The sequence below is a fragment of the Mustela putorius genome, unplaced genomic scaffold, assembly GCF_011764305.1.
Source record: "Mustela putorius furo isolate JIRA1106 unplaced genomic scaffold, ASM1176430v1.1 tig00000508_pilon_pilon_pilon, whole genome shotgun sequence".
Taxonomy (NCBI): Eukaryota; Metazoa; Chordata; class Mammalia; order Carnivora; family Mustelidae; genus Mustela; species Mustela putorius.
In genome coordinates this window covers 2735499-2749887 of record NW_025421402.1, presented here as the reverse complement: position 1 = coordinate 2749887, position 14389 = coordinate 2735499, and the positions used below count along the sequence as shown (strand labels likewise).

At 53.5% G+C, this 14389-nt stretch overlaps 1 protein-coding gene across 2 annotated transcripts in view; it reads right to left on the bottom strand.

Moving 5' to 3' along the window:
* LGR6 (leucine rich repeat containing G protein-coupled receptor 6) overlaps positions 1–14389 on the bottom strand; it is a 119421-nt gene that overhangs the window by 78657 nt on the left and 26375 nt on the right. For both annotated transcript variants that reach the window (XM_004756296.3, XM_004756297.3), the window contains exons 2-4: positions 13222–13293; positions 10178–10249; positions 2016–2087 (exon numbers count right to left, since the gene is read on the bottom strand). In XM_004756296.3, coding sequence (XP_004756353.2) covers positions 2016–2087; positions 10178–10249; positions 13222–13293 — 216 coding nt within the window. The remainder of the gene's footprint in view (positions 1–2015; positions 2088–10177; positions 10250–13221; positions 13294–14389) is intronic.

The following is a 14389-nucleotide window of genomic DNA, read 5'->3' as shown; positions in this document are numbered from 1 at the left end:
CATCACAGCTGTGTGGAGTCTTCTTTCTACAAATCCCTCTCCTGTTTACTATATATTTGGTCTTCCTGATAACCCTTTGAGATAGGGAAGATAATTACCCCCAACTTAAAGGTGGAAAAACTGAGGCACAGAGAGGGTAAGTGACACAGTAGCCAGGATCAGAGCCAGGACCTGAAGCCAAGTTTTCTGCTTCACAGGCCAGTGCTTTCCTCACCGGACTGCAAACGGCAAAACCTATTCATCTGCTTTAAGACTGTGGAAGTGGGGGGCTGGCCTCTGTGCCCTGCCCTGACCCACCCAGACAATAGGGAGTAATAGGGCTACAGAGGGAAGCCAATTACCTAGGTCCCCCAGCCACAGGGGCTGCCCATCTCTTAGAAAGTGCAGAAGAATTGGCCCGAGAGCCCCAAAGCCTCATGCCTGGTCTGAAAGACAGGACCTTTGGAACCCCTAAACAGGCAAAAGATGTGATTCACAACTAAAACAAACAAAACTTAACCTTAAAATAAGTGTGAAGTCCAGCAAAATTCTATTTTTTCCCCTTATGAATACCTCTTTGATCCTTTGGATGAAATGTCAAATTCTGCACACACGCACCCCTCCATTTTTGGCTGCCCCTGCTTTGCTGGTGCCCTAAGCAAATGTTTAGTCTGCACTCGGGGGTGGAGATCAAGCATAGGATTTGCTGGCCTTTGATCTTCTGATGTTGGCCTCTAGGGAAATGCTGGGTTGCCTGCCCCACTTAGTGGTGACCTGGATGGAGGGAGAAAAAGTGTCTGGGACCAGAGACCCAGAACTTGCTGGGATGAAGTGTGAGCAGGTGAGAGAGTGCTTGGAGGCAGGGGCCGGCCAATCAGGCAGCTGGGAGTGCTGGGGTGCTGACACAGAAGGAAGAGGGTAGGAGATGACCAGGGCAGGGGTAGGAGAGGCAAGTCTGGACCATGCATGGGTGTGGCACAGACAGCTGGCCAGGGCCACCACGGCTGGACCCCTCTATTTATGGTGCAGTGGGGCCTGAATACAGCTTATAGGAAGGAAAGCCACCTTTCCACCTCCTTCACCCTTCCGCCTGAAGAGAATCTGGACAGTTTAGAATCAGACACATCTTACTGGGCAGGGACCACGGAAGAACCCACAGGCTGAGGATGTCAGAGGCCTTCGTCCCAACACAGTGGGTGTTACCTGCGCCTCGGTTTCCCCCATGGTTAAATGTTATGGCCAGGCCTGTCTCTCAACTTTGATTTCTCCCAAAACATCTGTTTACTCTCCCATCAGATGCAGATGTACTTGGAAATTCAAAAGCGGGCCTGTACTAGGCACCTGCTAGGACCCAGGCCCCGAGATGGGATCTGCGTGAATAAAATGAATAAAATGCAGCTCCTGGCCCAGAGGATCCCAGCTGGAGGGCTGACATCACTGGATAGCACCTGTTTCTGCTTCCTCCTTTGGACTCAGTCTTGCCTCCATGATGCCCCTACTGGGCGAGAAAAGAACTACAGGGCTCCTTGAAGAGATGGCTCTGTCCTGGGTGGCCAGTGAGTCCCTGAATACAGACCCACCCACAAGCAGAGGAGATGGGTGTCTGAGCCTGCCCCCACCCCCACCGCAAACCCTGGGGGTTAGAGAAGGCTAGGTGGGGGAGATAGCTCCTTCACGACACTTCTTTGGGGTGGCAAAGACAGGTGGAGCCTGTCTGCCCCAGGCTCCATGGCAGAATGCCAGACAGCCCAGGACCGCTGCCCCGGTGGCCCCACCTAGGGAGGTCCCATTCCCACAGTCCTCTGGTTGGGGCTTAGAGCCTTCCTTCCCAAATACACACACAAGTGTACACATACACACACTGACGACAACAAAAACCCCTGAAAAAAACCAAAGCCTGGAGCGGCATGCTGTCTGGAACACGGAGTGAGAAAGGGGGCCCCGCAAAAAAGGAGGGGAAGCCGAGGCAGGGGGCCCAGGGCTGTGAGTCAGGCCCCAGGAAGCTGGCTCCCCAGCCCAGCCCTCCAGTGACTCACAGAGACTGCAGGCTCGGCAGCTCCCACAGCGCCTCTGCGGGGATTCCTCCCAGCTGGTTGTTCTGCAGCATCCTGTAAGGGGAGGGAAGGGCTTGGAGGACCCACACAGCGTGTGCAGCTGGGGGGTCCTCCCTCGACCCCCTGAGCCACACCAGACCCCTCCCTCTCGCCCCAGCTTCCGAGCCCCAGAGTCCCAGTCCAGCACCCTGCCCTATCAGGGGAGTTCAGAGGCTGCCAAGGAATTGCGAGCTGTGCGTGGGGGCAGAGCGGGGCTCAGGAGGGTTTCTGGGATGAGGCAGGGCTGAAGAGGACCATGGAGAAGCAGAGAAGGAAGCAAGATGAGCTGGAAGTCAGAACACTTGCAATTCTGCCACAGTTTGGTCAGGAAGGATGCGGAGAAATGCAGGTTTTTCTCCCCAGGATTGTGGCCCTCCCTGTCTGTGCAACTGAAAGGCTGGAAGTGTCTTTGGGGAAGGGGAGGATGAGGATGAGGGCAAGACCGCCCCCCTTGGGTGGCAGGATCCTGGCAAATATGTGGTTGTGGAAGCCATGTCTAAAGAGACAACGTGAGGCACCCCAGATCAGCATGCGAGCACTATTCCGATGGCCGCATCTCACAGTCCCGCGGAAGAAACGTGCCAGCCAGCGGACCTGATCCACTCGGCAGGCTGCTCTTCTGGAACTGGCCCAGCCACAGGACCCCAGCACCACCCCACAGAGAGGAGTCCTGGAGCTCTTCTGGGCACCTGGGAAACCTGACGCACAGGGCAGAGGGTCAGAGAGCACACAGAGGGGAGACATGGAGGCCTGGGCTGTCCCTCTGGGTGGCTCTGCTGTCCTCAGGCATTACAGCTGGCCTCAGACATGTTTGAACAAGATACTCCAAGGCACACGGACTCTAAGACGTAGGGCCCTGAGCAAGGATTCCTGACCAAGTGAAGAAAAGATAGGAAAGCCCGCAGGTGGCACTACCATCCAAATACTCTTTACAGGGACAACTGGAGAGCTGGGTCCCAGCAATGGAGAGGAGGAGGGCACATGGGGTGTGGGTGCTCTGGAGTCCAGAGAATAGCTAGAGAGTCAGGAAGGAAGCTGCCCAGTGCCCCCAACAGAGCAAGTGGACCCTCCCCCAACCCAGCCTGCCTGCACCGCACCGCACCCCATCCAGGGGCCCCTGGGCTACACATGGCCCCAGAGATGAGGGGTGCATCCGGACGGGCCAGGTGCCTCAGGAACCAGGAGCGGAGGAGCACTCAGGGAGTCCCACTGTGTGCCGGGTACAGCATCCGTCCCTCCTTAAGGCAGCCTGTCAATCTTTCAGAGGGGAAAGCTCAGCAGAGGGGGGCATCTCACTAGGGATCCTGTAAGGAGGGCTGCCGTGCTTCGGGAAGAATAGCTCCTTTCCTAATCTTTAAGTTGAAAACAGTAGCAGCTGACATGCCTGGTCATAGAACTTTACATGTATTAACTCAAACTTATCCCAGAGGGTTTGGTCCCAGAGTCCAAACACCTAATCATCACATACCTGGCCTCCATCAGCAGGGGACAGTGAGGGCCCCAAAATGCAGAGGGGAACGATAATGCACCGAGTAGTTACCCACACCTCCTACGTGACTGGCCTGGTCAGAGCCACCCCTGTTACCTCTCCTAAAACCCCTTTATAGATACATAAGGATCCCAAACAGGAACCAAACCACAGCACCACAAAAACCAAAGAACGCTGGCCTCACTGTGGGCCTGGAGACTGAGAGCAGCGCCTGATGCTGGCCAACTGAGGAAGGAGGGAGGAGGGCCAGACGCTGAGGACTGCAGAGAACTGGGGCTTTGGGCTTGGGGTCCTCCTTGCCCCTGCCCCTGAGGCTGACTGAGCGCAACATGAAGTGAAGGGTCAGGCTACAGGAAGAGGCAGTGCTCAGGGTCCCCTCCTGCTCATACTTTGAGCTCCTACGGGGCCACACTCCCTGGGCCCCTCCGAGCCAGGCTCCATGCAGCCCAGGATGGGGCTTTTCCAACTGTAGTTTTGCTTCAAAGGTAGAAATGAGGGGCATGTGGGTGGCTCAGCTGGTTAGGCGTCTGACTCTTGATTTCAGCTCAGGTCGTGATCTCAGGGTTGTGAGACCGAATCCCGAGTTGGGCTCTGCACTGGGCCCCTTCTCTCTCTCCCTCTGCCACTCCCCACTTAAAAATAATTAATTAATTAATTAAAAAATCAACTTAAAAAAAAAAAGTAGAATTTAAAACTGAACCTCCCAGACTTCCTCAAAGTGTAGCAGTCTCTCGGCAGGCTCTGAAATCAGGCAGACCTGGATTTGGCTCCTGAGCTCTGCCTCTGTCCAGCTGTGTGAGGGCTGCAAGCTCCTACTTAAACTCTGTGGGCCTCAGTTTCCTCATCTGTAAACTGGGGATGATGATATTGACCTTGTGCACTGATTAAACGGCGGAGGAGGCACTCAGCACACCAGCTGATGTATTCTGACGTAATTTTATCTCATGCTGGACGACTTGAGTAGGTTACTCCCCCTCTCTGGGCCTCAATATTCTCATCTTTCAAAGGAAGAGGCTGCCAGATGATGCACAATCCCTTGCTCAGTTACAATATTCAGGGACCCAAGACATTTCCTGCTTTTCACCCTGCTTAGTACTTCTATCCTTCTAGACATGTCGAAATCTTGCATCTCAAGAGTGGGAGCTCCACTTGGGGAACTCAGGGGGCTGCCTTGATTCTCGTCCAGAGACTTCACAATGCTTGGAGCAAGGAGACAGAGAAATGATGGTTGGCAAACAGGAAGGGACACAATCTTCTCAGGCCACCTCACAGGCCCCCACCCCTCCAAGGGCCCCTGAGGCTGCATCCAGTGACTGTGCAGGCAGAAGCCCACCTCCCCTGAGCATCGCAAAGCGTCTCTACCCCATCACCTGCTCAGATCCCCTTACTCTTTCCTCTGTCAAATCCCCCATCTAGACAGAACTTTAAGGTCTCCGAATTGTACCACTCTCCCAACAAAGATGCTGTAGCACCTGTGCAGGGCACAATCATCCTTCCAGTGCCAGGGAAGTCAGTGCCACCCCAGAAAACTCATTCCATGCCAGGCAGTCCGATCTGTTTGTCAAGAAAGGCTTTGCTTTCATGGAATCAAAACCCACTAACCTGAAGGACAGCATGGCAGTTGGCTTTGGGCCTGGCGCTGTCCCCCGCCTGCTGTCCCTGGCCTCCTTGCCCAACCATCACTCCTTTACTGAAACACGATTGGGTCATCAAAGCTGGAAATACCTTTAGAAGGGAAGAGCCCCTTTGTTTTCCCAATGAGGAGATGGGAGCTCAGGAAGGGAAAGTGACCTGCCCTCAATTACAAAGCAAACTAATGGCGGAATCAGGACTAAGACCCAATTCCGTCTCCTAAGCCACTGCTTTGGTGACCACATTTCCCTGCTCCTCTCGCTGGTCCTGGTTCTGCCTGGTGAGCCAGAATCTGTCCAGTGCACTGGGTCTCAACGCCGGCTACAGGTTAGAACCACCTGGGAAGATTTTTTTAAAAAATCCTAATGTGCAGGCCACACGGCAGCCCAGTTATTCCCCGGGGCCAAATCTCTGAGCAGGGGATTTTAGGCAAAATCCCAGGTACTCTAATGCGCAGCGCCCCCAGGCTAGGGGAAGCCTTACCGCCTCACCCCTAGGCTAGGGGATGTCTCCCCTGGTTACCCGTGAAGCTCCGCTGGGAAGTCTCTCTCTGTTTGGAAAGGCATTTGGGGGCAGGAACCATGAGCACTAATAGCTAGAAGGTTCCAGAGAGGCGATCCACCCGTGGCTGACAAAGGTCCTTCCTTTGGTTTTGTGGAGAGGCCTTGGGGGTCACAAGGGTGGGTGGCTTAGATGGGGCCTGGAGGCTGCCCACCCCCTCATCCACTGTGACCAGAGAAATCCTCCCTCATCTGTTTTATATATTGGGACTTCTGCAAGAGGTGTTTGGGTTTTAAGTTTTTGCAGTTAAAATGTTGAAAATGGATTGCAATGTCCCCATTTTAAAGGTAAGAAAACGGAGGGAGGAAGCGCCTGGGTGGCTCAGTGGTTAAAGCCTCTGCCTTCGGCTCAGGTCATGGTCTCGGGGTCTTGGGACCAAGACCCACATCGGGCTCTCTGCTCAGCGAGGAGCCTGCCTCTCTGCCTACTTGTGATCTCTGTCTGTCAAATAAATAAATAAAATCTTTAAAAAGGAAAAAGAAAGAAAGAAAGGAAGGAAGAAAGAAAATGGAGGAAGTCTCAGTGTCCTTGGTATTCTGGGATCTGCTGCACCAGAGACCCATTTCCTGACATTCAGTCATTCGGCAGGACCAGGGCGATAGGCTCCACCTCCTGGAGAAGAACAGCTCAGAGGATCTCCCTGGGCTCCTACAGCTTCTAGCATTCTTCTCCCAAAAGCCAGGCAGGAAGGCCCCACTCTAAAACAGTTCACAAGTCTCTCCTCCCTAGGTCGGTCCAATTCATTTCATCAACACCAGTGGAAGCCCAACTGTGGGCCACACATGGTTGCTGTCAGGAGGAGAGTAAACACAGTCCATGTCAATCGAAGACTGTTCAGTCCAGTGGAAGAGGGCAATGCTAGAGGACAGCCGAGGGAGATTTCCTCAGGGATGGTGCCAAAGAGGGACTTAGGCTGCCCACCCCTTGATGGCCTCAGGGCATGGCTTCGGATGGGACCAGCCACAGCTCCCGAAGACGCAGCCGGCTGCCCCTTGTGAGACTCAGGCTTCACCAAGGCAGCATGAGCTAGGAACCCCAAACCACGGCCTCCCAGAGATTTGGGACTCAAACCAGGCATAGGTAGTCTGGGGAAAATCTCTTGCCCAGCCTCCTGGGGGCATGTACGGGAAGCAAATCCTTGACCCGTCAACCCCCATTTCCCAGATCTAGGTCTGGGGAGAAAAAACTGAGGCCCATCAGGAGTCTTTCCAGATGAGCCAGACCCGCCTGACATAGGTAAGGTGTCGGCCTTGGCAGGAAAGTCACCAAGGCTCAGACCACACGCAGCTGAGGAGAAGGAGGCAGCTGTGTGGAGGGAAGAAGTGGCTGGGGCACACACACTCTCTCTAGTCCTCTCCTCTCTTTCCCTCCCTCTCTGTCCTGCCCCCCCACCCCATTCTCTCTCTCTCTCTCTCTCTCTGTCTGCCCCTTCTTCCTCCTCTGTGTGAGGCAGGAGCCATCTAGGGCAGGACAGCTCCCTCACAGGCCAGCTCCTTGCCCTCAGGCTGTGGATCCCGGATGCAGGAGCTCCAGCCTCTGCCATCCCCTCACCCTGACAGGGCACACACGGCAGAAGCCCTCCAAGGGCCAGGCTCTTTCCCACACAGCAGCAGCCCCAAGAACTGTGCTTCCCTTAGGACAGTTCTGACGGCGGCAACGGGCAGGGACAGGGCAGTGAACCCAGGGCCTCAACTCCCCGACTCTAGAGGACAGACATTCCTACCTACAGTCTGGAGAAAAGGCATGAGACTGGAAATCCCCTGCAGGGCTGGCTCTCCCCACAGGAGCCTGGCCAGAGCCTGTGGCCTCCAAGACTTGGAAAAGCAGCAGAGGAAGGAGAGGATCCAAGAGTAACACCTCCAGGGCAGGCGTGGGGCTGCCAGTGGGAAGGACGGAGGGAGGGGTCTGCCACCGGCACTTAGAAGATCAGAGAGGGAATCCCCCCCCTTCTTTGTCCTTTGCTTCCGAGAGGAAAGAGGCAAAGTGTCCTATAGGGACAGTCAGGCCTCTGAGAAAGGAAGATGCAGTTCCCTTAAGAGTCAGACCTTGAGAAGACAGGGGAGTAGCTAAAGGGACAGTATCCTGGTACAAAAAGAGGTTATTGTGCTGATAGTGGGCTTCATGGTTCTGTTTTTGTTGTTGTTGTGACTGTTGCTTTTGTAAGTCACCAAGGCTTACAACGAAAGGCTTGTAAGCTCTTTCATTTTATTCATTTTGAGAGAGACAGCAAAAGCAGGAGCAGGAGGGAGGGGCAGAGGAAGAGGGAGAGGCAGGTTCCTCACTGAGCAGGGAGTCCGACCTGGGGCTCCATCCCAGGACCCTGGGATCATAACCTGAGCTGAAGGCAGATGCTTCACCAACTAAGCCACCCAGGCGCCCCTTACTGCTCTATTTTTCTTGCAGTTGTGAACACTGAGCACGGAAGGACAAGGCGGCAAGAGAACCCACATGAGACATCTGAAAGTCCTTCTTGCCCAGATGCAGGAGGAATCCTCTGCTTTGAAGCACTTGAGTTAGAGCCTAAGCTCCCAAGACCACCCAACTCATCTCTCAAGTAGAGAACTCTGCAGGCAAAGAACTGACACGAAGGCTTTGGGGGACCAGGCTTTGGGGTCTCGGAGGCTGGGGCAACATGGGGTTCAATGGCAGAGTGGGGAGTGGGAGTCCAGCTGTCCTTGGTTCCAACCAGCTGCCTCTCCTGGCCGCCCAGCTCCCAGAGCCAAGGGCGCCGTTTGCAGAAAGGGGGCGGGAAGCTTGCGGTTTCTCGGAGGCTTTGATTTATTGCCTAATGCAGGCAAAGAAGAAAGAGGAGGCTCATCTCTAAGCCAGAGTCTTAGGAACGGGACAGGAGTCTCACATCTTCTGAAGGCCCAGCAAGCAGAGCCCGCGCTCTAATCCCAGCTGCAGGCCTGAGCCTGCCACTGGGCACAGACACGCCACCAAGCAGGCTGCCTGTGCTCTGCGTCTGGCTCGGGATGCCTCCCCATACCCCAGGGCAGCGATGTTGATGGGGATCAAGACAGACCAAGAGGAGAACCAGGAAGGAGGAGAAATCAGAGGTGGGGCACAGAGGGGCAAAGGGCCGGAAAGCAAGGGCTGGGAGACAGAGAAGGGGAAGACGGGAGAGACCGGAGACCAAGGCTAGAGAGAACACACAGGACCCACGGGCACTGCAGAAGGAAAGGGAAGCACAAGAGACTAGGACAGCCTGGGAGTCAGACTTGGAGGCAAAAGATCCAGAGAGGGGCAAAGGGCCAGAGGGGTTCTAAGACCACGAACGTGAAAAGGAAGAAAGTGCTTAGCCATGGACCATGGACTGCTGACCCCCTAAGAGACTGAAGCTCACAGGCCAAAGGGCCAAGGCCATTGCTAGCCCATAAACAACTCTGAGCACATTCGAAAAAAGATATTCTTTTCTAGGTGGCTAGAGACGAGACCCAAGCCAGGCACAGGACTGGATTTCAGCCTCTCTGTACCCATTCAGCCAGATGTTCTTGTGCAGTAAACCACCTGCTCAACCATACAAAGAAGATCTACAGGTCAAGTGAGGACTAGGAGCGGCAGAGCTGGGGAATGGCTCACCAGGTTAGGGAAGCTCCAAACACTCATTCTATTGCTCCAGGATCAGCTGTCAAGATCCTCATTTTCTTATCAAGCCCGTCTCTGTGGTGAGGAGCTTTCCCCAGGAACCTCTCCTATCTAGTTTCAGACCCCATGCATCCACTTTCCCCTAGAGCCTTTTATCCTCACTCCTCCTAAGAACATTAGGGAAGCCTTGGGGGAGACAGTCTTGGTTGGAACAAAGTGAGCCATGGATGGGGATGGAAGGAAATGGTGCCTCAGTTTCCCCTTCTCTAAAATGGGCTGTCAGCTCAATAACAAGTGGGTACGTCAGTGCACTAACACAAGGTCCTCTCCAATTCTCACTTTCCTTTTGCCTTAAAGGAAAGATAAAGGAAGCTGGATGACGAAGCCTGGAAACAGAGGGCAGCGAAATATTTACCATGGAAATGGGGACTCAGGGCTGTTAGGTACAGGGACTAAGATTGGGTCTCAGGAAGAAAAATGGCCAAGGAAATCCAATCTGGATTCCTCCTCTCCTGGCCCAAGAGGTCTCATGAGGGGAGAGCAAAGACCTGCCTCTCTGGTCATTATTTACATTATGAAAAAAATAAATAAATAAAGATACTTGACTTCCATGGAGGGTTGCCATAACTATCAGCTGCAATGAAATGTTTACAAGTCAGAATGTCTGTTATAGAAAATGTGAAGACAAAGAAATGCAAATCACAATTAAAATGAAAAGTAAAGATGAGGGAATAAGCAAGCCAGTGACAAACCAAGACCTGGCTTACAAATGCTTGACCTGCCCACAGTTCTCGGGGTTGCACCTCTGGGGAAAACGGGGAAGACTTATACTTACAGGATTTTCAGGCTGTAGAGGCCAGAGAACGCTTGTCCCGGGATGTGTGAGAGATGGTTCCCCGAGAGACGCCTGTGAACCAGGGAAAAGTGTCAGTGATGTCAGTAGGGAACCCAAATGGGAGGAGTTGGGGAGCCCTCCCCCCCGCCCACTTACTCAGTGTCTTGGGATTTGGAAGGGTGGATGGGGTGATAACCACCATTTACTGATATCACCAATGTATTCATTGCTTCATGCCCATTTTCACTTAACTCGTACAATAACCCTGTCAGGTGCCTAGAATTCTTTCCAAATTTCAAAGGAGGAATCGGAGGCTCCGAGAGAAGGTCAAGTCACTTCCCCTACCGGTGACAGAGACAGGCAGTGGCGGAGCTTGGTGTTGTCAGCTAGACCTGATCCACTTCTAGGCTCTGGTCCGCCCTGCAGCGCCACGTCCTCTCCCCAGCTAACCTGGATGACTCACATGCTGCCCTCAGCTGCTGAGCCGTTCTGCATCCTGTCCCCGGGGGGAGGCTGGGTGCACACAGGGTGGGACCATGTCTCCCCATGCCCTCAATGACACAGCTAACCCCCGCTAATCCAGGAGGGTTAGGAAATGGGCTTTTAGAATTAGTTCAACATCCGGGTCTAATGAAGCGTCTCCATGCTGGTCATGGGGTGACTGCCAGTTCTAAAGGGGAGCAAATGTGACAGAATATCCTTAATGCCCAAACCAGAATGAGTGGCGTCGAATGGTGGCTGGTGCAGAAGGCACTTGGGATCTCCCAAGTTCCCCACATTATGGTGTCCTTCCGTTCCTGCTGGGAGGCTGTGGGTGTACAGGCTGGGCTGACACACCTCAGAAGCTGTTGCTCCTTCTTTCTTTCTGTCTGTCTCTCTTTTTAAGATTTTATTTATTTACTTGACAGAGAGAGACACAGTGGGAGAGGGAACACAAGCAGGGGGAGTGGGAGAGCGAGAAGCAGGCTTCTCACCAAGCAGGGAGCCCGATGCTGGGGTCAAGCCCAGGACTCTGGGATCATGACCTGAGCCAAAGGCAGTCGCTTAATGCCTGAGCCACCCAGGTGCCCCAAGTTGTTTTCGTTTTTAAAAAATCTATCTTTAGGGGTACCTGGGTGGCTCAGTGGGTTAAAGCCTTTGGCTCAGGTTGTGATCCCAGGGTCCTGGGATCGAGCCCGCATCAGGCTTTCTGCTCAGCGGGGAGCCTGCTTCCTCTCTCTCTGGGTGCCTCTCTGCCTACTTGAGATCTCTGACTGTCAAATAAATAAATAAAATCTTCTTTAAAAAATCTATATTTAATAAGAATCTTTCCATTTGCCCTGGAAAGATCCTTTAGATGGAACCTTTAAAAGGGCCCAGCCCCTTCTCAGGGACGGAAGATGAAAGCTGAGCCTTCTGTCCTCAGGCTGCGACGTGGGTGTCATGTGCTCCAGCGTCTCAGCCTTCCCACCTGCTTCTACTCACACCCACGCTGTGGCACCTCGACCTCAGAGGGCCCCTTGCTGCCTCCAATTCTGTCACTTCCTCTGAGCACTGGCTTAACACTCCTCCTCCAGGAAGGAGTCCCTGTCCACAGGCTAGAGCTCCCCGACCCCTGCACCCTGACCACTTCCTAACACAGATTCCCCTGCTCACCTGCTGGGACACAGCTCTAATGCCTCACCTAGAAGCTCCCTGAATTTCTATCTTGTTTTCCCCCCAGAGCACCCTGAGCTTGTCTTTCACACAGAGGGGGAGCTCAGTAAGTATGGGGTCTAGAAAACCCATCCATGGCCCTGGGGTTTGACAGAATCCTAACTCCAGCAGGGGCAGGCTGACCACATCTTGGGGGTGCACTGTCTAGAATGGAGATGGGTAACCAGTTAGGGCAGCAGCAGGGCCATGGGTGGGGTGGAATTGTGAATGTTCTCAGGGGCAGGAGCCCATGCTCTGTGCAGTTTAAGCAAACCTTAGTAGAACCCTGAGTATCAATAGTGGTGAAAACCAAGAAAAAGCAGGCTGGAAACAAGGGGTGGAGGACAGAAACCGGGCTGGGACAAATGCAAGGATCGGGACCAGAGGGACTCTAACCGAAGAGATCACTGATTCATGAGCACCTGTGGAGTCTGAGCCCAGCCCCCAAGGACCACAGAGGGAGAGCAACAGCCATTATGGGAAGGCATTAACCGGGGAGAACTTGGTGGAGGTAGTAGCGGGCCTATGTATTCATCAGTGATAGAGGAATGGTTTGTGCCTGAAAAGATGGACACTGGTTGGAGGGGAAGTCTCTGGCTCAAATGCAGGAGGGGAAACCAGGATAGTAAACGTGACTGGCCTCAGTGGGGCAAAGCTGACCAGGTAGGTTTAGGCCAGGCTGGGAGAGGCCTTAAGAGTGAATCTTTTGGGGCTCAGTTGCTAAGCCTCTGCCTTTGGCTCCGGTCATGGTCCCAGGGTCCTGGGATCGAGCCCCTGCACTGGGCTCCCTGCCCAGTGCCTGCTTGTGTTGCCTCTCTCACTCTGTCTCTCTCTGTCAAATAAATAAATAAAATATTTTTTTAAAAAAAAAGAAGAAGAAGAAGAAGAAGAAGTGGGTCCTTTGGGCACTGGGGACCCAGAGAAGGTTCTTGAGCTGGGGAGATGCTCCCAACAATGGAGAGTATATTTGAGAGGAGGCTGGTGCAGTGGGAATAGGGATGCAAGGCGTGGAGGTAAGAGACGCCGCAAAGAAAGAAACACCGGGACGGGGGTCAGGGGGTGGCTGGTAGCTGGACACAGGGATGGGAGCAGGTCAAAGATGACCCCCAGGAAGAGAAGCCACCATTGACAGAGGGGAAGCTGCAGGTAAGAGCTGGCCTCAGGGAGGACCAAGAGCCAGATTTCAGAGTCCCATACCATATGGTCCCCCACAGCACCTGGGATTCACAGCTGGCTAGTAGGGTACCAGCAAGAACAGCTTCCCACTCCCTTCCCTTTGAGTTCCAGCACTCCTCCTGGGGAGCCCTAGCTCCTACAGCTATCAGTGGTCCCACAGCTTCGCCCCTGAATCCCATGAAGCATCTACTCACAGCTCCTCCAGGAAGCGCAGGTGGTGGAAGAGGCCAGGCTGCAGCTCTGTGAGGTTGTTCATGCTCAGGTCTCTGCATGGAGAGAAAACGGGAAGGGAGCTGTGAGCCGCCCATTAGGCCCAACCCATGCTATCCAGGTCCTGACACCCACAGAGAGCTCCAGCCGTTCCCGCAGCACACCCCACACACATACATGCCGTGCCATCGAATTCCAAAGCCAGCCTGGCAGGAGCAGGTGCAGTCTCTAAGAGTGAGCACTGGGCTGGGAGTCAGGCCTTCCAGGTCCATCTGTGTGCATTCCCTCCATGGTTTCCAACTTGGCCCTCTGCCTTCCTCCTCCCTCAGCCAGACTCCCCCAAGAACGACTGTGGTTAGGACTATGAAGGAGGCTGACATCCATATAATGGGAGAAGCTAGAGACTCATCCGCAGAGTTTCAGAGCACGAGGGGAGGGGTCACTTAATACAAGTGATGCCTCACGCATTCTTTTTACCAAAGGGGAATCTGAAGCCTAGAGATTACTGCCATTATGCTCTGTGGAGCCAGTTTGTGCATATCCATGCACTGATGTGTCCATCCCTGCAACAGCCATGTGGGATCATCCTATTACTCAATCCCAGAACCAGTGGGATTTCGCTGCCCTCTATGTTCTCTGCCAGTCGCTTTCCTGTTGGCTTTCCTCCCGTACACTCCTGCTACCAGAGGACCTCCAGCATGTCCCCCAAAATGACTAGCTTCTAGATGCACATCCTGATTCCTCCAAGGACTCCTACTTTGGATCATTCCAACCTTCCCATATCCCGTGAGAGACCCAGTGGGTGGTTTCCTGGTCACTGTCCTCTAAAGATACCTCAACACAAAAGAACCACAATATTAACAGCTGACACTTACAAGGCCTACTGTGTCAGTCACTGGCTAATCTTTAACCAAATAATTCCATGTAATTCTCACAACACCCCCAAGGTAGATTCCTATGTCCTCTCCATTTCACATTCAAGAAAACAAGAAGGAAAAAACATTGGGCTTTGGAGTCAAAAGGCCCTGAGGTCAACTCTGTCTTCTACTCACTTATCAGACCTTGGGATTTTAACCACTGTGATCGTCAGTATCCTCATCCATAAAAATGGGATGAATAACACCAAACTCCTAAAAGCTTTATAAGCGAGCC